Here is a 26,321-nt window from a genome sequence, read left to right as displayed (position 1 = left end):
TAAAAACAATTGATAATTATGAGACCCCGACTGAAGAATTAGCTTGTGATGGGTCTTAATAACTCTATGCTTGTGCTTAAATCTAATTTGCGAGTGCCGTTTCTTAATATGAACTTTAAAAGCATGCTGCCTATTGATACTTCTATCTACATGATCTTTGACAAACCATAACCTTAAGTATCTCCAGAAATATTAATAAGGTCTTCTATAAACGTTGGCAAGACCCGAAACTATTATCAATTTCATTCCGAACACCTGAGCAAAGTGTACTCCCAATAATTTCTCCGACGGTTTATCTCCAAGATAAAGTTACAAAATGAAGTTCGTACCTTTTTTCCTTTTTCTGAACACCGCTCACTGCTTTTTCGATATACAAGATATTATATCGGAAACTATGACCAAGCTCCCAAAAGATTTCGCCGTGGCTATCAAGGACATAGCCGAGGGACTGCCAGCAAAAACTATAACCGTAGTGAGAGGAGAGTCTACTAAAATCAGGTAAGCCTCGCTCGGTTTATAGAGAAAAATACGCCCGTACTTTGTTCAAAGAATTTTCAGCTGCGAAAAAAGTTTTATGTAAGTAACCCTCCGATTTTGGGATGGGCATTCTTATTAGAGGTTCATACATAATATTATGGCGTAGGTGCTTTTCTACGTTTTTACTGAACGTAAAGTTAGAAGAGTAAACCTAAACAATCTTATTACGGATGAACTTGGTAAAGTAACTTCTGAATACTGTAGAACAACGTATGAAATACGATATTATTTAACCCAAAAAATGTCTATAATCACAAAATTACTGGTTTAAAAGGTAATAATAACCATCAAACCACTGAATAGACGGTTTAAATTTCGATTGATAACCAAGAAAGCGCTTTATTATTTTAATTTCGTGCCTATTTTACAATTGTGCTTAATAAACACTCGACACTAAAAGCGATTTCAATAAAAGAAGGACAAGGAATATAACGCAAATTCAGAAATAAATTACCGAATTTCCTTTCTGCGAACAAGCGATAGTTAGTTTATTAATTTTGCCTTCAAAAGAAACGTCTTGCGAGATATAAAATCATTTTATTTGTCAGCGGAAAAAACGTAAAGAGCGGGGCCGCGTCAAAAAAATATTCCGAAAATATTATACGCAATGTAGAAATATGCAGTAGCGTGTCGTAACGACATTTTACATTTTATGTTAACTTACGATATTTTGTGGTAAATTCCAGGCTTGTAAATAAACTATTACACAGTTTTTGTCCTTCAATAGTCGAAATTTATGCTCTATTAAATACATTTACTTACGACAGAAAAGATAAAGAGAATTCAGGTGATAAAAGAGAACATAAAATATTATATAATTGTCATGATTTCAATTGTACCTGTCTACTTTTAATAATGCTCAAGATAGGGAATAATTGAACACACTTAATAAAATAACTAATTAGCACTACCGGCCTCCATAATGAAACACCACTCTTCTAGCCCATTAGTAATGTCCATTAAAATATACAACAATCTGCCAGATTACTTAAGAAATATAAAAGATAATAAACACTTTCAAAACGATCTCAAAAATATACTAATAAAAAATGCTATTACACTAAAGGGAATTTTTAGAAGATAAAAATATCAAATAGAATACACAAAATTAAATATCTAAAACAAATATAATATTAAAACAAATTACATAACCTATAATAAAATATATATTACAGTAATATTATATTAGTTATAATATTATAATACAGTGGATACAATAATTTAATATTTATTCTAATTAATAATATTTAAGAATCTAGTCTAACATCTACAATAATAATAATTATTTTTTAGATTAATCCTCTCCATTGTTGTTGTGCCCGACCGGGTTCATGGTGATCCAATTATATATTTAAGACCTAATGTACACTGTGAAATGCAATAAAGATTTGAGTATTGAGTATTAACTCCATGAAAGTTATTACTTCAAATGCCATCATAGAAATAAATTATCAACGCTTAAGCCTTGATCACATGTACCGAGTAAAGGGGCGAGACAGTAAAATGTTTACTCAGTCGAGACAGTTGGGTGAGCGAGTCACATACTCGAGCGCTCGGCCGAGCACTCGGCGTAATGTTCATACACACCGAGTATTTGACCGAGAGCACTGTCTCGCCCGTTTGCTCGGTACGTGTGATCAAGGCTTTAGTTGCTATCAACCTACTGATCTTTTCTACATTGTAATTACAAAGCGAGAAAAATTAAATTTCTCTTTTCAGATCTCAAGATATTTTCCAACTGCTGTGCTTGCTAAGCGAACACAACATCCAAGTTATTAATTTGGACATCACAACGAAACAAAATAAAGACAAGGTGGACTATTATCATATTTTGAGCTCTCAATAACTGTCTTGTTATATTGTTTAGAAGTATCAGATAACCAATAATGATTTACGAAGAATTTAGCTAACAGAATAAGTATTGAAATTTGAATTGTTTATAATTTGATTAAAGCTATTGTTTTGTTGATAAGGGTTCTGATGCGGACTGAAAAGTGTTTGATATCACGTCTGACTGTTTAAGTTAGTGAAGGATTCAAAGATGAGTTGTCACAAATTATAATTTTAGTTGAAGACCTACTTCATAGGAACATTTTTATAAAGCTCTTCGCTAGACCTTCTCATTTTAATTGTTCGCACATGGCTGCCTCCTTGGCCGCGCGACACTGGCCACTAAGAAAACTACATTATTTTTCATCGATGAATTTCGATGTTCTTTTGTTTTATTTTTCTCGCTCTCAACTCGATTTCCCACGTAATGCATAACCACGACTTGAATTTGTAATTCATTTTTATTTGTTTTAATAAGTATAATGTGTGACATACCTTACTGAGTGCCAAGATATTTTATCCTCATGATGCACTTAAGTTACCGCATCTGTGTGCGCAATAAATGTAATTCAAAGGTTTGCAAAACACATAAATACACGACTGCCTCGCCCCACGGGCAAAAACCCAACATTTTTACTTTTGCTCCATTGCGATCCGCAATGAGCACTGATGGAATCTTGTGCAAGTTAATAAATCATAATGTTACTATTTTCATTTCAGTATTACAGCTTCGTGAAGCAAGCATTGGACATTTCAGAAGACCGCACAAGTTTGATCTTGTGCGAGCCGTTTGAATGTGAAAAAATCCTGACAGAGGTAAACTTTAAGAATATTATAGTACAAAGTTCGAAAAACTAATTTTTAATGTAAAAAGTTTTTTTTATGCATAACAAGGCAGTTATTTTACCACAATCGTACTTGATTTTAAGTGGGGCATCAATCAAAAACAATCAAGAATGGTCAAAATTGAGGCAATTTCAAAAATTTATAAACACAAATATGTAGTTTAAGGATATTTATTATTTTTTATTACTTTATGTGTCCTAAGTCGTTTCTATTTGAATTTATAAGACAACATTACTTGATGGTCATTACCAACAAGTAAGCAGGTATTCATTGAATATTCCACTATTTTTTTTTATCTTAGGAAGCTCTTAGCTTGCATCTTAGCTGGGTGTTTTCTATGTATAATTATTATACATAGAAAACACCCAGCTACTATGTACCTATTTACAAAAAAATTGTAGTATTTAAGTATGTTTATAATATCCGTTGTCTAGTACCCATAGTACAAGCTTTGCTTAGTTTGGGACTAGAAGCGCAGTGTAAAATGTCCAAGGATATTTATTATTATTTATTTATTAATCTCACCTGATGTTATGATGATGAATGATGATTGATGACCTAGAGACGATGATGATTATGACAGTTTATTTTATTGACAGCTAACTGACAACAACCTAATCCACCGTACGATCCTGTACATCTTCTACTGGCCGTACGGAACCGTCTCAGACAAGTTCCTGAACACTATGAAAGAGGCTATGCGAGTGGCTGTCCTCACAAACCCGAGGGAGAGCGTGTAAGTTACTCTATTTATACAGGGTGTGGTTTTGTATAATGTATAATATTTATGTAATATTTTTTAGGCATCAGTGTCGTGTCAAGATGGGCGTTGTTTTACAATGCCACATCCTGTATTTAATTTTATTGATGATGTAACTAAGGCCTGGTTTCCACCAAGGCGGAACAGAGCGGAGCGGAGAAGTGTTTTGAATAACTTTTTGACTTTTTTCATTTCTTGTATCCGCTTCGCACAGCTCCAAATTCTGTAGAAAAATTTGACGGTCCGAAACTTCTCCGCTCTGCTAAGCTTTGGTGGAAACCGGGCCTAAACATTGCATGAAATAAGTTTGCTTTAACAGCTTAAACATTTTTATTATTTTTAATAATCTTGAATCACTATTTCTACCTATTTATCACAGGTAAATTGATTTCATTTGAGCTTTTATTTTTTTATTATTTTATTAGTTACATGGGTAGCGTAAAGCGACTGAAAGTTCGGTTAACGTCTTACGCTTACCTAAACGGAAAAATAAAATAATTATTTTATCTCAGTTTATCTCTGGATAAATTGTTAGTATTTAAACTCAAACTTCACATTGGATACATTCCAAAAAATATATTTTAAAGCCAATTAATTTAAAACTTGCTTAATTGAACCGCTGTTTAATAAAAGTCCTCGACAACTGCCAATATCGTTCAACTTATCAACGGGCAGATTTCATTATTAATTAATTACCGCATCAAACCGTAACTTGGCTCGTTAGTGTTGATTTACCACTGCAATACCGGTTCTGTAATTAACGATATTGTGCCGAAAGGCGTGATTTGTGCAACGATACTGCACCTGTATGGCGACGATCGCGATTGATGGCATAGGTTTACTGTTGGAATCTGCTTTAAATGTCAGCCTCTGGATTGTAAAGCTATATTTAACTACATAAAAGCTTGAATTTCTCGCAGCTTCGACTGCTTGGATTTTCTCTTTCGTTCTCGTTTTGATCTGAAATATGCCATCCAGATAAAGGCCTCCCTTCCATGGATTTTCGCAACAACCGGTCTTATGCTCTTGCGCTGCGTGGATTTAAAATACTTACCTTATCATTATAAATTATAGCCACTATACTCTGTTTAATCCCTTCTTTTTCTTGTCGTGTCGACAGCAAACCTATACAGTGTCAGCCTAAAACTCCGCTACAAGAGTAACATTCATTTAATTCCTTGATCATTAAATAGGTAGGTGCTCTGTTATTTTGATGATTAAACACTGTAAGGTTTCAAAAAATCCGGTTCAGTAGATTTACGTGAAAGAGTAACAAACATTCCTCACATTTATTATATTAATAGGAAGTATGTGTTGCCATGTGGACATTTCATAATTTTATTGTGTAATCTAAACAACCAAATATTTGTATCACATACACGAGTAGAAACGCCTAACAACAAGGGTACCCACTTTTCATTATGTTGAAGGTAGCTGCCAAGTTTCCAAATATTTGCATTTACTATGTCCTGATGAATTTTTCTGTTTCAACTTAGGTATGTTTTTATTATTTATTTCATGTGGTAGTAAAAAATTCTAAATATTAAATCGTATAGTGGACGAATTTTACTAATACACTCGACGTCAAATAAATCGCACCTCCCGCGACAAGCATTTTCAAACGTATGCATCCCCATTTCCTACCAATATTGGTACCATTTAAAAGCCTAGTTCTAACCTTCATTTCATTAAAGGAAAGGTTTTTACCCCAAAAATGTGTCTTTAGAAGGATCCAGAGTCACTTCTTCAAAAAATAGGTAGTTACGCTAGAGCCAACTTTTATGGCTATAAAACTGTTAAGTTGGGTTTAATTGCTATCCATCTGTTAAAGAGGACACGTGAAATCATTATTTGGTTTTATAACCATAAAAATTGGTCTAATTGATCCCATAGGTGGGCCCAAAGTGAGGTATTTTTTCAAGTCACATTTATGGTATATGTTAATCATTTATTAAGAAATTAAATGTGTTTTTCTTTAAGGATATTTATTGGGCTTTTAAATAACACCAATATTGTTGGGGTACCATGATTGTGTCAGAAGAAAATCGTTAAAGTTCGCGTCGCGGAAGGTGCGGTTTATTTGATGTTGAGTATATTCCATTTGTATTATGTCGCAATATTCACATTTAAAATAACATTTAGGGAAAAAACACTATTCCATTTTCATGGCAAATAATAACAAACGTGTGTTCGCCCGCAGGGAAAGTTTTTGCAATAAAAAAACTTTACCCACTATAATTGATTAAATTGTTTTTTTTTTTTAGACCACGCAACTGTGACGCAACACTAACAAACAAATCACTGATTCTCATCAATACTGTTTGCCAGGTATTTACTGCCTTGCTTATCACAGCACGTCACTGACTTCAACATTTGCATTACTGTATGTTTTCAAAGACTCTATCTGAAGTTATTTTAACTTTTCGTATTATGTAACTTAATTTGAAAGAATTTTATCTTCCTCTTTTTTATGTAAGGTCAGTAAAACATATTTAAGTTTTAGTACAGTTGTTTATCTAACAAAAGCTTGACTAAACTAGGATCGCGACGTGCAAAAGTACTCGTTGAGACTATTTGGGATATTAAATAGGTACCTAAGTGAGTTTTTACATCATGTAAAATTTTGCATTGTGCATCATTTTCCATTTGGATTTTAAACTTAATCGCCGGTGTGTTAAACCGTTTAAAGTAAATCCGGCAAAGTCATATAGAATGTTGATTTCGCGGTACTAGATTTGTGTATATCATTTCCCAAAATTTCAAATCGCATGGTGAACCTACGGGAATCCCAACAAGCTCTGTCCACGCATTGTAAATTAGTTAGCTTTTGATGCCGAATTAGATTGTTATTTACTGTTTACCTTATAATATTCATGCCAATATTAGAGGATCACAGCAATATTGCGGATAGAGGAATTAGGCAGCTTTGGGATAGATTCGAGTAAATGGTAATACTAATGTATAGGCCCTAGGCCATTAGAGCAGCAGTAAATGAGTTTATACCTTCATGGATGTATCCAGCTTCTAAGGGTAAGGTAGTCTGGGGTCAAATCGGATTTTGTAAGCGCAAAGTCTATCGCGATGAGACACTTAACAACGAAATATAAGGTATACCATATCCAGAGGGATACTGCCTCCATACTTAGGCTGGGTTGCACCATCTTAATATAACTTTGACAAACGTCAAAAATCTGTCAAACCCCATAAAAATCACCGGTTATCGTTAAAGTCATGGTCAAAGTTAGGTGGTGCAACTCGCCCTTGATGTAACAATCTATCCAGTTAGTATTAACTCGTGACTTCATTAATTTAAAAACGCCCCGTAAATCAGGACCCTAAAAACGTCAACCCACACACTGGGGTAATCAGCCACTCATTAAATATGTATTGAAATCATTCACAGCAGGTAAGTAGGTCATTACGGCAGCAAACATCATTGAACACACCTCCCATGTTAACGTCACCCGGCTGTGAAACGTCGGTTAATGAACAGGGGTAATCATGATTTGTGATATACCTACCGATGAGTTTTTCGTTGGCCAGAGCTATCAACGCTCTAAAGTAATTCAATTGGAATTTTAGGGTTACATTTGGTGGAACGACTTGTGATTCTATTGCTTTACGAATAACTACACGTCTTAATTTTACACAAGAAAAACCCACTTGATCAAATCGTATAACTTTTTTGGGAAGCAATAACACGAACACATCAAAAATAGCCATGCCATAGTAAAACAAACTAAATCCACATAATGTTTGCAGTCTAATTTGCCTCTCAAAAACTTGAAACGAGTCTAAAAAAGCGGGCCCTGCCAAATTTGAAAAATGTGTCGTTATAACGTTCCAACATTTTAGCAACAAGCAAATCACCGCTGCAGCGCTTGAGAAAACCTGCTCTCGGTTCAGCGCTTGATTGCCCGCGGCACGGTCGGAGGTATTTCCAAAAATTACATTTCTGCCCGCTGTACCTACTTCAAAAAAAAGATAGACAAGAGCGATCCGGGAAAGTGCCCTACGAATTCTGCTGCTGTTACATAATCAAGATTATACATAAATTATACATTTGGATCAAATATGTAATAATTCTGCAGAAAATCTTTCTAAATTCTAAATCATATTTTCTACAACCAAACATACCCTTGAGAGAATCATCCTTCTTCTTTACTCGTATAAAGACGACGATAGGATGATGGAATATAAACCACGGCAGTTCGTAGAATTATTTCTGTTTGTGATTTATTCAACGCACAACACGTTTGCTGTCAAAATTTCTCCACAGAAATCCATATTCAATAGAAAAGGACGTTCAGTTTTCCCGGATCTAAAAATGTTTCAGGAAAACTTAAGCAATGTTTCTCTTCCAAGAAACCTTCCTCAAGTTTGTAAGTACATCAGGAAAATAAAAGCTCACTCAGCCTTGTAGCCGTTCCGAGTCGATCCCAACACTTTCATTTTTGTCTTACAAATTATGATAACAATATAATTAACTAAATTCTGGAAACTTATCAACACCGAGAATCAGTGATTCCTCAATAACTGAAATACTTTTTAGCCTCAATAGAGGGTTCATCAGATAAGTCTAGAAGGACGAAGGGTTTTCTCATTTAGACATACATCGGTAAAGACAGAACCCTAACCTCGCAAAAATACAAAACACGTGCACCTTATCCCGTCCTAATAAGGGCTCATTTTGCCAATGAAATTTGCTCCAAATGTCAGAGTTACGGAAAATATAAAGGCCTGCCCCCCTAGACAAAACGCACTTTTTGATCGAATCGAAAATCGAATCCGTCAAAACTCCATACAAAAAAGGGGCTTTTCGACCACTTTTCGACTGGTTTGCGATTATAATTTGCACTTTGTCTAGACCCACTGGACTATCACGTACTTTGTAATTCGATTGAGCCGAACGCCGATTGAGAGTTGGCCAAAACATATTTTATGAGTGCCAAGAAAAATACAGTTTATTGGATACGAATTGATGAAGCTTTATTCGTAAGTGCCCAAAGCTTGGAGATTGTTACTTATGTTTCTGAGAGCCGCTTATTTTTACTTAAAAAAGAAATCTTGGAGCTATTTCGAATGTCTAGTGGACATTTAGGCCATTATGTTGTGCGGTCTTTTACTCAACAATATCCATGATACGAGTTTAAAGTGAGTAGGAATAATGTTATCTAAGCAAAAATTTCCTACTGCTAACATAACATTATGCCAAAATAAGCGCTAAACATAGTCTACTAAGCAATATAAAACGACATATTTTTATAACCAACTAGCGGCCGCCCGCGACTTCGTAGGTACGCGTGGATCCCGTTTTGCCCCCTTAGGTGTGGAGTTTCATAAAATTCTTTCTTAGCGGATGCCTACGTCATAACATCAACCTGCCATAATTTCAGCCCGATCCGTCCAGTGGTTTGAGCTGTGCGTTGATAGATCAAAAAAAAATTTTTTATTGAGCCATCCATTATTCTTACTAACTAATCAACAAAAACATTACTTATCAGTAAGTGTACATTGTTTGTTTACACATAGTTGTACATAAATTATATTAACAGTAAAAAGTACTATTGAATAAGCAATAATGAGGGTGGCAAAATGTATCAGATTCCGTCCCCTAACCGCCGCTAAGTAAAAACTGTGTTGCGACTGGTAGTGTTCGTCATCGTCCAACCGGGCAACGTTTGGCCGTTCAGATCACTATGTCAGTCAGTCAGATGATCACCACAATTGTCATCATTTTCAAAGGTTCCGTGTATACTACAACCAGGCAACCCCTGACCGTCTCCACCACCTATCCTTGGTGAACTGGTGGTCAGGCCGCCTCTACAAGTCGCCGGTGCTGCCGCCAGCGGGGAAAATCTACCAAGACTTCAAGGGTCGTTTGTTCGACGTCCCAGTGTTGCATGTAAATATCTACTGAAACTTCTAATCTAGTTTAATAACGGAGAATGGTCGAATCTCGAAAACAGTCATCATCATCATCATTTCATCCATAGGACGTCCAAGTCCACTGCTCCTCATAGACCTCCCCCAATTTCAATCACAGTTTAGGGTTCTGGCTACCTGGTACTGATACCTTTTATCAGAACGATGCATCGATATTTACTCTTAATTTCAATATTTACCGTCCATTTTATGACCCGTTAGATTCATCATCATCATCATTTCAGCCATAGGACGTCCACTGCTGAACATAGGAATCATCATCATCATCATCATCTCAGCCATAGGACGTCCACTGCTGAACATAGGCCTCCCCCAATGCTTTCCAAGCTGCCCGGTTAGTAGCGGCCTGCGTCCACTGAAAAAACTGCGCTCGCCAACCCGCCTGCCAAGCGTGGCGAGTATCGGCAATAATCCCCTTGATGAAAACGCAGCGTGAGACGTCCACCCACAAGGTGGACCGACGACATCATAAAGGTAGCAGGAAGGCGCTGGACGCAGGCCGCTACCAACCGGGCAGCATGAACATAGGAATCCGTTAGATTAATCTGTTTATTTTTGCTTCTAGGCACCTCCGTGGCATTTTGTGAGATACAACAACGATTCGTCGGTGAACGTAACTGGTGGTAGAGATGATAAGCTACTTTCACTCATTTCTAAGAAACTTAATTTCAGGTAAATGTAGCATTTCTATTATTCTATGTCGATAATTTCTTTCCAAGAAGTTTTTGTTCAAATGACTTTGCTATGCTTTTTGCTAGTGTAAAGTAAAAAAGAATTAATGTCTGTAATTTTTTTTACAGATATCGGTACTATGATCCTCCAGACAGAAGCCAAGGTTCGAGCATCTCTGGAAATGGCACATTCAAAGGAACACTGGGATTGCTTTGGAAACGAGTACGTGTCTTATAAATACTGTTTTCACAAAAAGTTCAGACTGAGACGACAACAGAGTATACATTATGTAAACTCGCCCCTATTACAACTACGTAATGACCTCATTGTGTTGCTTGACTCAGCTTGACGTGCCGTCGTCTGTATCTTCTTGAAATACAAATTATTATTATTTCTCTTCCAAAATAATAATTCTTCAATGTAAGCCTAGGCGCAGACCACCGACTTTTTGTCGGCCGATAGTTGGGTCGGGCTGTTAATCAGTACGGACATGTATAGAAGTGCGCACATTACACAGATTTGATTTTCATACAAATTAAAATCGAGCCCAACTATTGGCCAACTTGACTCGCCGAAAGTCAAAGACATTTTTCTAAGAATTCTCCAATATTACTAAAGTCTGGCCATTAAATTAAATAATCATGAAAAGAAGAACTATTAAATCTATACGCCCAATTCAATAGGATCACGAATTCCAACTTAGAGGCTTGCCCGTAATTAAATAACTTCTGCCAACAAATTACATTGATAAAAGTCACCAATAAGTATAAGGTTTTCGTTACTAAGGGTGGGTTGCACCATCTTACTTTAGCTTTGACAAACGTCAAAAATCTGTCAAACTCCATACAAAAAGCACCGGTTATCGTTATAGTTATGGTCAAAGTTAGGTGGTGCAACTCAGCCTAAATTAATATCGCCACTGTAAGTAAAGTCACCAACACAACAACCTAAACTAGGCCCAGTTTCTTGATCCATAGTTAAAATAACCAATCAGTTTACATTTTGTTTATGGGCCTAGCCAAAGATAGACAGGCTGAGTTGCACCAACTTACTTAAACCGTAGCTTTAATATTAACCGGTGCTTTTGTATGGAGTTTGATAGATTTTTGACGTTTGATAAAGTCAAAATAAGATGGTGCAACTCAGCCATAAAGTTCAAAATCTACAGCAGAACCTTTTCAATTTTTGTTTCCGTTCGTTTTCACTTTTAATATAGAAAGCCGACTTCTTCATTGGAGACGTGACTATGACGTGGGAGAGGCTCCAAGCGGTGGAATTCTCGTTCCTGACGCTAGCTGACTCTGGGGCCTTCCTGACACATGCTCCTGCCAAATTGAGCGAGACTCTTGCCATCATCAGGCCTTTTAGATGGGAGGTAAGATTCAGACTGACTTTAATGTGATGACTTTAAACGCCAATACTTTACGGTTGCTCTCTCTGAACTCTGAACAACAAAGTTTTATCTTCTTACATTGATTGGGGCTGTAATTAGACTGTACAAGTATTTCTAATAGGTACTCTTATCACATACCCAGGTTTAGTTCCATTAAAAATGGTGTCAGATTTGTTTTACACTCTTAGTTTAGGCACAGAATAATAATAAGTACTGTTTAGGTACCAAAAAGAAAATATTTGTGTATTTGTTAAGAGCGTTTACGTCTAGCGTGGCATGTCAAGTTTAGGTAATTTCGATGCTAGTTTTATTCACACTAAAATAATTATGACTGTGTGCGTGTTCTCACGCTCTATAGTCAAACCAAAATACTTTGATCCACCATCGTAAAAGTGTGCCAGGCTGTCAAGTGACAGCTCAAGGAAACTATAAAATCTTCAAATCTTCCAATACCGACTCCATAATTATAAATAACTAGCGGCCGCCCGCGACTTCGTACGCGTGGATCGCGTTTTATCCCCTTTAAATTTTTCCTGAATTTTCTTTGCTATAAACATCACGGAGCCCGAGACCTTTCCAACGAATGCAAAACCGTGGAAATCGGTTGGTGCGTTCTGGAGTTATAGCGTCAGGAAGGAAAACCCGACTTATTTTTATATAGTAGATACTAGCTGACCCGGCGAACTTTGTTCCGCCTTAATGGCAATAAATAAGCAGACTTTTTTTTAAATTCGAACGGGATAAAAAGTATCCTATGTCCTTCTCCTGGCTCTAAACTACCTCCCTGACAATTTTCAGCTAAATCGGTTCAGCCGTTCTTGAGTTATAAGTGGAGTAACTAACACGACTTTCTTTTATATATATAGATGGTCTACATTAGTCCTAATCAATAATAAATACGTAAATTCTTTATCAAATAGTAAATTATCAAAGGTTTTTTACTATTTTGAGAATATTTTATTCAGCCTATGTTCAGCAGAAAAAAATTTGAATTTTAATGGTGAGAGATTTTTTCAAATCGGTTCTATTCAAAACAAACTTTTCCTGTTTACTATTCTTTTTTTATCCGGAAAATGCATAACATTTCATACCCACCAGCTGCGAGGGCAGCTAGTGGGTTATGTGGGGTTCTTCCTACCAGAAGGTGGGTAGCCCCTACACCCACTAAAAATCTGACTGTTTCTGCCATGATCCATATGAGTGATATGAGGGAACGCGGGACATCGCCATTAGCTGTTGCCTGTAGCATTCGTCCTTAGCCGCCACCAGACACCTCCATGTCTAGCGACCGAGGCTTGTTAGGAAGGGACAGTTGGAGACCATAAGCTGTCCTCTTGCGCCCAGGGTGTCGGCGGCGGATAACCGGAGTGTCGGCTGAGGCCTCTCGCTCCCCCTTTCCACTGCTTCTTTCTGTGTAAGAACACTTTCACAGAAAGTAAGCACACTATACCATAAGATTATTTGTCTCATCATATATTTTATACTAATGTAGATATTGTTTCCGAAAGCGAGCGGGTTCATTCCGTACCTGTATGCTTCATGCGTTCTCTAGCAAAAGCTGAAAATCAGTGTTCTGCCCTTTTGAGGGTAGTGTTTATACTGAGCTCTTTGCTTTTTGCATCGCTGCGGCACACATCACTCTGACGCAGGGAACTATTTGAAACGCGAGTCATCTTTATCTTATGTTGTTTTGTCACTTTTGTTATGTTGCAACTGTTGAAATTATTACTAACCTGTGTAACAAAATACCAGTGGTGTCACCTAGTGTGTTTCTTGACTAACTAACTTTATTTCGATATTGAAATGAATTTCAATAGCAACTATACATAATGTGTGTGTTAAAAGCATTAAAAAAAGTGTGTTACAACAAATAAACAATTTATCTATCTATCTCACGCCTCTTCCCGATTGGTAGGGAGAGGTCATTTCCAACCGCCGCTCGTTCGCTTAGGCTGGGCACTGTTGGAGCGTGTCAGTCTGCTGCGGTGACTCACGTGCCAAGACTGCAGTGTTAACTGACAACCATCTACAGGCTCTCGGCCTATACGGTGGAGGAATGGCCCGAAGCACCCATGGCCCGGTAGAACCTGGGTCACCCTTTGTGTGAGGCGATCATGCCGTCGCACCCACTCCTCTAATACAGGCAGAACTGCCCCTATGGTGCGACGTAAAATTTGGCTGACGGCCAGGCGTACCCTTCAGCACTCTAGGGCCTAGATCCTCAAGCCTCTACCTTTTGGTTTCCACCTCTCGTGGTGCAAGTACACGTACATTTCCCCTTGGGACCTATGGTCACCTCGCAACTGGCGTCTATTCTCGGTTGTCGACACTAGCTTTGTCGCATAAATAATATCGATTGTCACCAGTGGTGACACATACTTTCCCAGTTGTAGCTACAGGCTTTCTCACAACTTATGACAAATTAGAAAAATACATCCCAATTATGCCTAGTGGGGACGTACACAAATATTGACGCAAATGTCATCGTGCATGACATACGTAAAGTAAAAGTCAAGTAAGACCAGATGAATACAAATATTATTAATTTTATTTATAATTCGTACGCGTGGACCTCGTTTTACTCCTTAGTTCGTAAAATCTGTTGTTTGATATCATGTTGATAGATGACGTTTCACGGCTTCCCCCGCATGAATATTTACGAACGTCAAAAACAGTAGTTTGTCCAGCGCTGTAGATTTTAACCAATGACGATAGATTGCGCTTTTTAGACACGTCTTATTTATTTATTGAAATTTATTTGTCACATATCGTCATAAATTATAGCCTATAATTATGTTAATCTGGTTTATAAACAATAATACTGTAAAGTTTCAACAAAATCCGTTCAGTAGTTTTTGAGTGAAAGAGTAACAAACATCCAGACATCCAAACTTTCGCATTTATAATATTAGTAGGATTGTTATACGTCGCCACTAATGACAATATTTTTTTTCCCATTTATCCTCAGTAGGGACATAGTCAGTGTCCACAACCGGGAATAGACGGACTGCGGATACTATGCGGTATCCACGAATTACCTCAGCCTGTGCCTCAGTGATATCATGCGTTGCGCTTTTTTGAACAGTAGGATGCTCCACGACTACACAGCACTGTGCCATACTCGAGCCCCATATAGGACCATATAACGCGCGACGCAAAAGTATAGTCAGCGACTCAGTGCAGCCGGGCCTCCGAGATTAGGCATCAACCGGCTTAGTGCCGGCGGTAGCCAAGAGCTTAGGGGTGAGACGATTCAAGTGGCCGTCAAATGACCACTGTCCAACTAACTACAATCCGAGGTACCTACCGCAAAGATTTTCCGACTGTAATATGTTGTGTATGTTCCCCCTACAACTAGGTGGGACCCTGCTGGCAGAGCATTCCTATTAACTATTCTGTAACCACCTATTTATGGCAAATAAATTATTAGTATTATTCCTCTTTATAATATTAGTAGGTATACATACATAACTTGCTGTTCCAAATTTTCGTCATTCGTTTTCGTTTCATCGCTAAAAATAACTTAATTTTATTTTTCATTACGTCTGAAATAGAATTTGTAGTAAAAATAGACTGTAATGAAAAATAACAATAAAATATTTTAATTACCACGTGATCGCAAAATCTACCACCAAGATTTTGCGGATACACTATAAAAGTCCAGCTACCTGTCAAAGATCAACGTACGCGTGACACATGTCAGCAGAGCACCGAGCGACGTGACCTCACTCTGGAACGCCTCGAGGCGGACTGAATTTGAACGATTCGTGCGCGGCGTTTTATAGTACTTTTCAAATACTCATAGAAAAAAATTACAATGAATTATTTTAAATTTTAAAGTAAATATTTTAGATAAGATATTCTTCTATTATATTAAGCTATTTTTGTGTTGAATAAAGGAAGAATATTGGTGAAAAAATCACTTTGATTTTTGGGTATTTCACGTTCTTTTAATTTGTGATTTCTTATTGTAAAATGCTTAAATCTAAAAATTTTCTCAGATAACTATTTGCCCAAGGATCTATGCTATAGGATATAAATGTTTGTTAAATCGTTTTCACAGTATTTTTATAAAAATTTCAGCTTGTAAACTGACGCTAAAGTGGAAATTTACAAAACCTGTGTGGACTTATCTTGATAGAATTCTTAAATGCTAAACTAATCGCAATATTTTCTCAATTAACTATTTAGACGACGAAATTGCCTAACTATTTATGCCTATAACATATTTGTAGTATTACTGGTTAATGATTGTAACGAGTTGAAAAAGTACTGTTTTTGCGCCAAACGGCGTAAACGCTCTTAAATCTATTAATATTTACCCTCAGTCATGAGAGTCATAATACCTACATAAATAAATAATCAAGTATTTATTTTGATGAAAAACTAGGTACAATACAAGGACCAGCAGTAGTTATTTCAAATGTTATTATTTGTTATTATTAGTTACATGTATTTCAAATGCATGTGACTAAGAACCAATTGAACATAACTCATGAAAAGTTTACATCTCTAGGTTGGGGTCTTCTAGAAATGGGTCGGTATTTAATAGTATAGTGGCACATCCCAAAATAGTCTTTCCTATTCCTAAGGTTTGGCCGCTGGTCTGCGCTACAGTGCTGGTGACTGGCCCAGCTCTATGGGTGGTGATCGCGGCTCCATCGCTATGGCAGCGTCGGCAACGAGACCAGCTGAGGCTCCTCAACAACTGCTGCTGGTTTACCACCACACTCTTCTTGAGACAATGTAATAACACACTTCTTACAATTTAAAATTCTTACATGTTTAATTGTTTAATTTGATTTGCCGAAGACTAAGGCTGAGTTGCACCACCTGACTTTGATAGTAACTATAACGATAACCGGTTTGTTTTGTATGGAGTATGACAGATTTTTGACGTTTATTATAGTTGAAGTAAGATGGTGCAACTCATCCTTAGTTATAGACGCTGAGTACAGCACATTAGAGTATGCATTTTTATTGCAAACTCGACTCTATCACAACTGCATAAGATTCTACAGTACAACACTATTTACCTTGATGTGCCGTTGTCTGTAGCTTTTGCTATGGCTGTGGCTTTTTAGTTGTGGCTTTCTAGGGTGGGAGGCCTATATCCACTGTTATTCTAGAGGCAAATGATACTGATACACTTAGATTAAAAAAATGTTACTGTTATTAGTATTTTTCGTCAATCATCAATGAAAGTAACATCAATTAATTTATCCGATTAACTACAGGTACCTATATTAAATAGCATTTTATTTCCGTTGGTTTGATCTCTTTCTTATAATTAACGGAAAGCAATAACATCAAAATTACTTCAAAGAACTTCCCGTTTGAAATCAAAAACAACCCTCTGTCAATGGAACTACCGTTATTATAACATCATCAACTTGGGGTGTGTACTTAATAATAATGTATTTATAACCCCGAAAGCCCGTAATATAATACAAGCTTAACAAGGGTGGATCTGCAAACATCCCTGGAGAGTGAGACTCCGTAAAACCTGTCATCTAATTTTTAATCAACAAGCAAACCCTTCTCACACTGTGACAGTTTTGAATCACTTAATTGTTTTCCGATGGTCCTCTGTCCGCGCCAATGAATTCTGCTAAATGAACGCTTAATTTTTGAAAGGAGTGTCTGATGTTTATCTTTTTCAAAGCTGCAACAATGACATTAGGTATATTTTATGGGGCCCTTTTGAAATTTAAAGGAATGACGGCTGGATACACAATGTTTTAATGCTCTGGAGTTGCTTTTAAATTTTATCCTAATATTATAAATGCGAAAGTTTGGATGTCAGGATGTCTGGGTGTCTGGATTTTTGTTACTCTTTCACGCAAAAACTACTGAACGGATTTTGTTGAAACTTTACAATATTATTGTTTGTAACCCAGATTAACATATAGGCTATAATTTATGCCGATCTGTGACACTACATTTCACGCGGGTGAAGCCGCGGGCAAAAGCTAGTTAATCATAAAACTTTTTTTAGGTTGATTAACCAAAAGATGACAAATAAGACACTTAAAAAACACTTCATTTTGGTCCTGAAAAGTTTTCGACTGTGCTTGAATGCTCTGACTAGTCCTAGGTAGGCAATAGTTCGAACTATACTCAACATCAAATAAACCGCACCTTCCGCGACGCGAACTTTAACGATTTTCTTCTGACACAATCATGGTGCCCCAACAATGTTGGTGTTATTTGAAAGCCCAATAAATATCCTTAAAGAAAAACACATTTAATTTCTTTATAAATGATTAACATATACCATAAATGTGACTTGAAAAAATACCTCACTTTGGGCCCACCTATGGGATCAATTAGACCAATTTTTATGGTTATAAAACCAAATAATGATCTCACGTGTCCTCTTTAACAGATTGATAGCGATTAATCCCAACTTAACAGTTTTATAGCCATAAAAGTTGGCTTTAGCGTAACTACCTATTTTTTGAAGAAGTGACTCTGGATCCTTCCCTAGACACATTTTTGGGGTAAAAACCTTTCATTTAATGAAATGAAGGTTAGAACTAGGCTTTTAAATGGTGCCAATATTGGTGGGAAGTGGGGATGCATACGTTTGAAAATGCTTGTCGCGGGAGGTGCGATTTATTTGATGTCGAGTGTATTTGTTAATTATTAATTTAGTGACGTTATTGATTTTCAGTGGAATTGGTTCATTCATAAATCGACTATTGTATCGTTAAAACAATGAAATAACTATCAAACAATTGAAAGTCTATTCAAAGTATTTTTAAATTAATAGGTACCTGATACAATAGAATACAATAATAGACTATACCTACGCAAGAATGCAATGATAGACATACAACACCTATTGTTAACTTCAATTATTTAAATTAACGTAATTACGTCTACCGTTTTTTACGTAACGTAATGTAGCAATGCAATCGCGTTTAAGAATCGAAATCGAACGTATAGGCATTCTTTGCTTTCACAGCTTCTAGCAAAGAACCGTCGAAAACCCACAAGGCTCGACTGGTATCTGTCCTAGTATCCCTTGGGGCTACTTATGTGATCGGTGACATGTACTCGGCGAACCTCACCAGCTTGTTGGCAAGACCTGCCAGGGAGAGGCCGATTGGCACCTTGCAGGCGCTGGAGGAAGCCATGAGGGACCGCGGGTACGAGCTGGTGGTGGAACGGCATAGCTCTTCATTGGCTATCTTGGAGGTAAGGCTGTGATATTTCTAAGTTATCTAAAGAGCATTATAAATTGGGTCGAGTCTTAGCCACATCATGGACTTCAATAAATTTCGCACCAGCACTGCTAACCCTAGCACATACCCCCTTCATTCCCCTTAATTACACTTGATCGTGTCACATGAACCTACATTCACTAAATTCACTGAAGAATTAGTTCCAAAAGTCCCAGCTTCAGAATTTGTTTACATGAAATGGTATACAACGTGCTCCTTTTGTTTTCCGGGAATTTTAGGGGTGTATTCTATAAATAAAAACTAGTTAAAGAGTCTTAGGAATATGTGTTTTTAAAGGCATATTTTTGAAGATATTGTGGATTCCATATTAAGAAGATACCTAGTTGATTTTTAGATTATACAGGGTGTTAGGTAAATGGGTATATGAGCCGACACTAGCCCATGTTAACATGGGCATATAAATGGTATGGTGAAGTCAGAAAATTGATATCTTCATTTTAATTATTTTAATTTTCATACAAATCGGATTTTATAAACTTTATTTTGTATAAAAATTAAAAAAAATAAAATGATGATATCAAATTTCTGACTTCACCATACCATTTAAATGCCCATGTTAACATGGGCTAGTGTCGGCTCATATACCCATTTACCTAACACCCTGTAGTATCATCAATCTAGTTTTTTTTTTTTTCAAAATTGTCACCTAGTCTTTTTGTGCAGACTTTTTATTGATAAGTGTATTAAATTATGAATTATTTCAGTGAAAAATTAAGTTTTTAAATAATTTCGTATGAAAAAATAAGTCGAAAATTTTTTTTGAATTTAACAAAAAATGTAATGCTATTCCATTTTTTGTAGTGGTCTTATTAATACCCTAGAGTTCCAGGAAATCAAAAACAGCACGTTGTAGATATCTGATTATTATTAATTTACCTAAACGTACTATTATGTATAATAAAGAGTGAGAATTACGAGTTAGAAGTCGTGGATTGAAACCTTTTTTCTATTTGACAGAACGGGACAGGTGTATACGGGCGTCTAGCTCGGCTAATGAGGCGTCAGCGCGTGCAGCGCGTGCGCAGCGTAGAGGTGGGCGTGCGGTTGGTACTGACACGCCGGCACGTCGCCATCTTGGGGGGAAGAGAGACGCTGTACTACGACACTGAAAGATTTGGTAAGCTTACTTCTGTAATATGGAAGTATACGCGCGTTTAGCATGGCTGATGAGACGGCAGCTTTGGGGATCTGGGAGACGTTGTATGGTTGTACTATGACACCAAGAGACTGGGTCAGCTTACCTTAGAACGGGACAGAGTTGTAAGGGAGACCCTGGACTACAACACCGGAGGATTCGGTAAGCTTGCTTTGGACTTTGTTGGCTTGTGGAGTATTCTGTATTCGGCATAATTAATTAATAGACCAGGTTCACAGTGTCCTATTAACAATTTTACATGATTTTCCTTTCAGGATCCCACAATTTTCATTTAAGCGAAAAGCTGTATACCAGATATTCAGCTATAGCCCTTCAAATCGGATGTCCCTATCTGGAACCCTTCAACAACGTGTAAGTGTTTAGAGAGTGCGTATTTTATATTTAGAGTTGGTTTAACTTAATCATTCTGATAAAAACTTTTTCAGAGTAATGACCCTCTTCGAAGCTGGTATCCTCGCAAAAATGACGACAGACGAGTACAAGAACCTTCCAGAGCAGTCTAGAAGATCAGAGCCGGTGACGGAAAGCGATAAACCAAATAATGATATCACGGGGGACTCGCTAGCCGCGTCGCAAGGCGGAACGGTATCATGACTTTATTTTAAAGACTAGCGGCCGCCCGCGTTTTCGTACGCGTGGATCCCGTTTTACTCCCTTTTTTCCCGCTAACTCCTGTTCCCTTGGGAATTTTGCAATATCCTGTTGTAACTAAGCTTTAAGTTTACTAAGGTACGTGCATGCCAAATTTCAAGCGTCTAACTTAAGCGGTTTAGATTTTTCATACAAAAGGATTTTCCCGCTAATTCCCGTTCCCGTGGGAATTCCTAAGTATACTATAACCTGCCCAGGAGTATGAAGAATAATTGTACCAAGTTTCGTTAAAATCCGTCGATTAGTTTTTGTTTTTATAAGGAACATACAGACAGACAGACAGACAAAAATTGTACTGATTGCATTTTTGGCATCAGTATCGATCACTAATCACCCCCTGATAGTTATTTTGAAAATATATTTCATGTACAGAATTGACCTCTCTACAGATTTATTATAAGTATAGATTTGTTATTACACAAATTAACTTCAGCTTTATAATATTCGTATAGATACTTGTATTTGATAAATAAGACTTCTTTCCACGTGTTATTTTGTAACAAAGCTACAAGACCTGAAAATGGTATGAAGTGCTGAAAAGTTTCCCTGGAAAAAAACTTCATAATCACGACAAATAAACTCACCTCTGTGTTATAAATAGAAATTGATATTATAGAACTACAATAAATAGAACTGCTTACCAATCTCAAATGTCATTACAGCCGACTTACTCAAAAATACTACCCACATCAAAACTCGTTAGTCTATCCTAGAATCAAGTCGTCCTGAAGGCTTAGACTAGGTAACAATCTAGAATCGTATTCTTTTGTAGAAACGTCCAAAAATTGTGAAGATTGAATATGCAACATTCATATTATGTAACTTATTTACCTCTTTACTTGTAGACATTGTATGTAATGTATCTTGGTTATGTAATAAGAATAATAATCGTTTGAATTTTTTTTTTTTTAATATTGTTTAGTTTCGTAAAGCTTCTTGTCTACCTATGTATTTGCATTCAAAAATACTTTCTGGTTAAACAAATCTAGAGATGTTTTTATTAATAAAAATTACTGATATAATTAATGTGTTTTTGAATAACATGTCCATAATATTAATGTAAATAGTTTGTGACACAAAGCAGAGGGAGGCCTATGTTCAGCAATGGTCGTCTACAGCGTGAAATGATGGCAAACATAGTCATGCAAATCCGAGTTTATTTAGGTTAGCGTTAAGCATTGTAGACAGCGATTCTCTTTCTATGTCTAAGCCCTGTAAATGCTCAAAAGCCTGCTTAATTTTAATTGCAGACGCCAGGGGAGTCGACAAAAGCGCTAGAGCCGGTTTCGTTGAGGATGCTGCGAGGCGCGTTCTGCTTACTCGGGATTGGACATCTGTTGGCAGGTTGGTCTTTTATTTACAGCCTCGTAATTGCAAGGACCCTAAGACTTGCTGGTGAAGTTAGTTTTTAATTAAATGTTAATAAAAGATTCCGAGTCTGACAACATCGTGTAAAAGTAGAGACGACGAAACATCAAACCAAACATGGCGGTATCTTATCAAATTACAAAAGATGTTACTTTGCAACAAAAAGTCCAGTATATTGTCGTTTATTTCTACAAGTCCTCGAAGACTCAATAATCATGATGAAGATCATTTACTTGGAAAAAGTGTGAAATTAGGCCAATAAATTATTTTAGTAATAATAACCGGAGGCTTGAAAATGAGTGATCCCCGTTATTAAAACAAAACTTTTGAGTGATTCTGACGTGACACCACCTCTCTGAGACCTTTCAAACAAGTTATACATGCGTGGCCACAGAACTTATACATTACAAAACGCTGCTGGGAAAACAGTAATAGTCTTCAAAATAAGTGTCGAAAATAAATGCTCGGATGGACAATGATTTAGGCCAGTAGAATTAAACACAAAAATTGATTAAATCGTAAATAATTCCTACAAAAGATTTTTTTGCTTTAATGGCTTCATTGGTTACCCATTAAGACTCTCCTAAGTTTTCGACTTCGACGGAGTTGTGCTTAAGTGGTGGGGCCCCCGAAAGGGGCGTTTTTTCGGTTTTCCGGTTATACCGCGTAAAGGACTTACCCTATCGAAAAGTGGTCTTCATGACGGTTAAAGGGCACTTAATCCTGCATTGAATAAGACCAAATTCATATGTTTTGGACAAACCGTTCTCGCGCTAAAGTTCGGCAAAGTAGAAAATATACGTATAATTAATGACCCTCTCCACGTCCAATGGCTTGTTACCCACATGCTTCCAAGCCTTGTAAAGGGTCGCCTTAACCAGTGTAACCCTAACAAGGCTCACGAGTTTGATTCGCTTATCATTGTTCGTCCCAGCCGTTCCTTAACTGCGGTTGCTGCACCTCTTCCTGGCACTCTCCTGAACGACTCTGTGTTACCTAATGTGGCTGCCCCTCTTCCTTGTACCCTCCTGTACGATTTCATTGCTTAGCCATATGCCTGGTCCAAGGTTCGACGCCACAAAATCAACTTCGTACGAGTGAAAATAGTTTAAATACTATTTCCCGTGCTTGCAACATTTTTCTTTACTGCTTCGCCTCTATTAGTCGTAGAGTGATTGTATATATCCTATAGCCTTCCTCAATGTATGAGCTATTCAACACAAAAATAATGATTTCAATCAAACTAGTAATTCTTAAGATTAGCGCGTTCAAACAAACAAACAAAAAACTCTTCAGCGTTTTAATATGAACTTGTTGTTGTTGATTTTTGGCGTCGAACCTTAAACTAGGCATACGGCTAGGCAACGTAGTCATGCAGGAGGACACAAGGAAGAGGGGCAGCCACAGTAGATAACACAGAGTCGTTCAGGTGAGTGCCAGGAAGAGGTGCAGCAACCGCAGTTAAGGAACGGCTGGGACGAACAAGGATAGGCGCATCAAGCTCGTAAGCCTTGATAGGGTTACACTGGTTGAGGTGGCCCTTTTCAAGACTTGGAAGCCTGTGGGTAACAAACCATTGGACGTGGAGAGGGTCATTAATTATACGTATATTTTCTACTTTGCCGAACTTTAGCGCGAGAACGGTTTGTCCAAAACATATGAATTTGGTCTTATTCAATGCAGGATTAAGTGCCCTTCAACCGTCATGAAGACCACTTTTTGATAGGGTAAGTCCTTTACGCGGTATAACCGGAAAACCGAAAAAATGCCCCTTTCGGGGGCCCCCACCACTTAAGCACAACTCCGTCGAAGTCGAAAACTTAGGAGAGTCTTAATGGGCAACCAATGAAGCCATTAAAACAATAAAATCTTTTGTAGGAATTATTTCCGATTTAAAAGCTAATTCTACTGGACTAATTATGAGCAAGTGTATTTTTGTAGGGATGTTTTGAATAATATACGTTCAAGTCACATGGGTTGTATATTTCATACTACTTATGTGTTTTAGCTATAGCCTTGGGAGTGGAGATCCAAATTCACCGTCGATCCAAGAAGTTCATCAAGATAGTGGAGCCAAATGGTGGTAAAAATGTACCCGGGAAGAGAGCCCTGAGGAAGGCTAGCAAATTCATCAGGCAAGGAGTCGGGAGGATGGTAATGGCCTTCTGCAGGTCCGTTGACAGAGCTTTAGGGCCTGGTAATCAGTAGCAAGAGAGTTAATCTTTGAACAGGTAATAAGCATCCAAAATTCATGTTTTAAGGATAATTTTTCTAAATTGCAAATTGTTTGTCTCTCTTAGATAAAATATTGATTTTTTATTTATGTTTCCATGTTGATCGATTGGCAGCGGTCTGCGTCCAGCGCTTCCTTGCTACCTTTACGATGTCGTCGGTCCACCTTGTAGGTGGACGTCCCACGCTGCGTTTTCCGGTACGCGGCCTCCATTCCAGAACCTTTCTGCCCCATCGGCCGTCAGTTCTGCGTACTATGTGCCCTGCCCATTGCCACTTCAGCTTGCTAATCCGTCGGGCTATGTCAGCGACTTTGGTTCGTTTACGGATCTCCTCATTTCTGATTCGATCTCGCAAAGAAACACCAAGCATAGCCCTCTCCATAGCACGCTGTGCAACTTTGAGCATTGGGGGAGGCCTATGTTCAGCAGTGGACGTCCTATGGCTGAAATGATGATGATGATGATGATTTATGTTTCAACTACAAATTAAATTGAAACCAATCAAAGCTTGTATAGTATTCCGTCCATTATTATGAATTAAATATATCTGTGTGATTTTATCACGTTTTGATTAATTACGAATATTACGACCACGGACCAGGGGATTATACAATTAACCTTCACGTAGTTTTAAGCACGAATTGAACCAAAAGCACCGTTTTAATGTATTCGTGTAGTGTAAAATTAAATACATTTTAATATTATTTCGTGCATTATTATTTATTTATCCTTCCTTTAGTTTCAGCTACAACAAATGCCGATTAAAGTATTTAATACTTATATTCAATTATAGCTATAGCAGATTAACAATATTATGCTAAATTATTTATTTGCAATAAATAGGGTAGGTTTGCGTGCGGTGATCCTATTTATTGACCATAACATTTTTATCTCAGGTTTAACATTTTTTTTTTACTTCACCGCAATATTTTAACTAAAACCAGGCCCCCGTCACTCGCCTATGCCGGCCGAGATAATTACCTACAGCGCGCGACAACTTCAAGTTGCAAATCAGTCCGGGCCGCCACGCGCCTGTTTGCACACGCGTATTTCTATACACGCTCGGTCGATCATCGTCGCAATCTAGGTTTATTGTTCCAACAGCACTGTTATTCTTCTTTAATGAAAAATTGTAATATTTAGGAATCATAATTAACTGTAGTGATTTAAATAATAAAAAAAAACTACACTTTTTAAATAATAAATTATTTTGAAATACTTATGACAAAAAACTATAGCAAAAAAATTATTTTAGCTAATAAAAACATTAACTTTACTTCACCGTGTCTATTTTCCGACACTACACCTTTTAAAACTGTTTGTTTAATTTCGAATTATCGCAACACTGAAGTTTATTAATAGGTACTTTAGAGATGGTACGATTATACAAACTCCACTAGATTAAAGTTTTCTAATCGTAAATACAATAAATGCTTCTTAAAATTAAGTTTTTATTTATTTTACTTTGCTCATACAACCCTGACGCTTGAGCGGTGACGTAGATCAATTCTAAACACAAAAAAAATGCGCTCTTGTGAGCGTGGTAGTAAGGTGCGATTTCGAATGCACCATGTGCGTTGGATATTTTGCATTATTATTATTACCGTTAAAATGTCGGCATCTGATCCTACACAAAGGAGTGCAATTTCTGTTGCTACTATTATGTATTCTGTGCTAA

The 26,321-nt window shown here is 37.1% G+C and overlaps 1 protein-coding gene across 1 annotated transcript; it reads left to right on the top strand.

The window, feature by feature from the left end:
* Positions 1–316: 316 nt before the first annotated feature.
* On the top strand, positions 317–24,617 carry LOC135088482 (ionotropic receptor 40a). The gene is made up of 15 exons (XM_063983307.1): positions 317–498; positions 2,257–2,350; positions 3,088–3,183; positions 3,813–3,949; positions 9,719–9,878; positions 10,485–10,591; positions 10,720–10,813; positions 11,808–11,966; positions 16,577–16,730; positions 18,955–19,187; positions 20,192–20,351; positions 20,645–20,741; positions 20,816–20,975; positions 22,292–22,385; positions 24,418–24,617. The coding sequence occupies exons 1-15, from the start codon at positions 317–319 to the stop codon at positions 24,615–24,617; spliced, it is 2,127 nt and encodes a 708-aa protein (XP_063839377.1).
* The last annotated feature ends 1,704 nt before the right edge of the window (positions 24,618–26,321 follow it).

The sequence above is a fragment of the Ostrinia nubilalis genome, chromosome 4 (genome assembly GCF_963855985.1).
Source record: "Ostrinia nubilalis chromosome 4, ilOstNubi1.1, whole genome shotgun sequence".
Lineage (NCBI taxonomy): Eukaryota > Metazoa > Arthropoda > Insecta > Lepidoptera > Crambidae > Ostrinia > Ostrinia nubilalis.
This window is presented reverse-complemented; position numbering and strand designations above follow the sequence as displayed.

Bases quoted from the DNA above. Each gene is read 5' to 3' on its own strand.
- LOC135088482 (XM_063983307.1), top strand. From the start codon at position 317: ATGAAGTTCGTACCTTTTTTCCTTTTTCTGAACACCGCTCACTGCTTT. The intron at 3,950-9,718 runs GTAAGTTACTCT...TCATTTTCAAAG, and splicing joins ACAAACCCGAGGGAGAGCGT to GTTCCGTGTATACTACAACC. The intron at 19,188-20,191 runs GTAAGGCTGTGA...TCTATTTGACAG, and splicing joins CTTCATTGGCTATCTTGGAG to AACGGGACAGGTGTATACGG.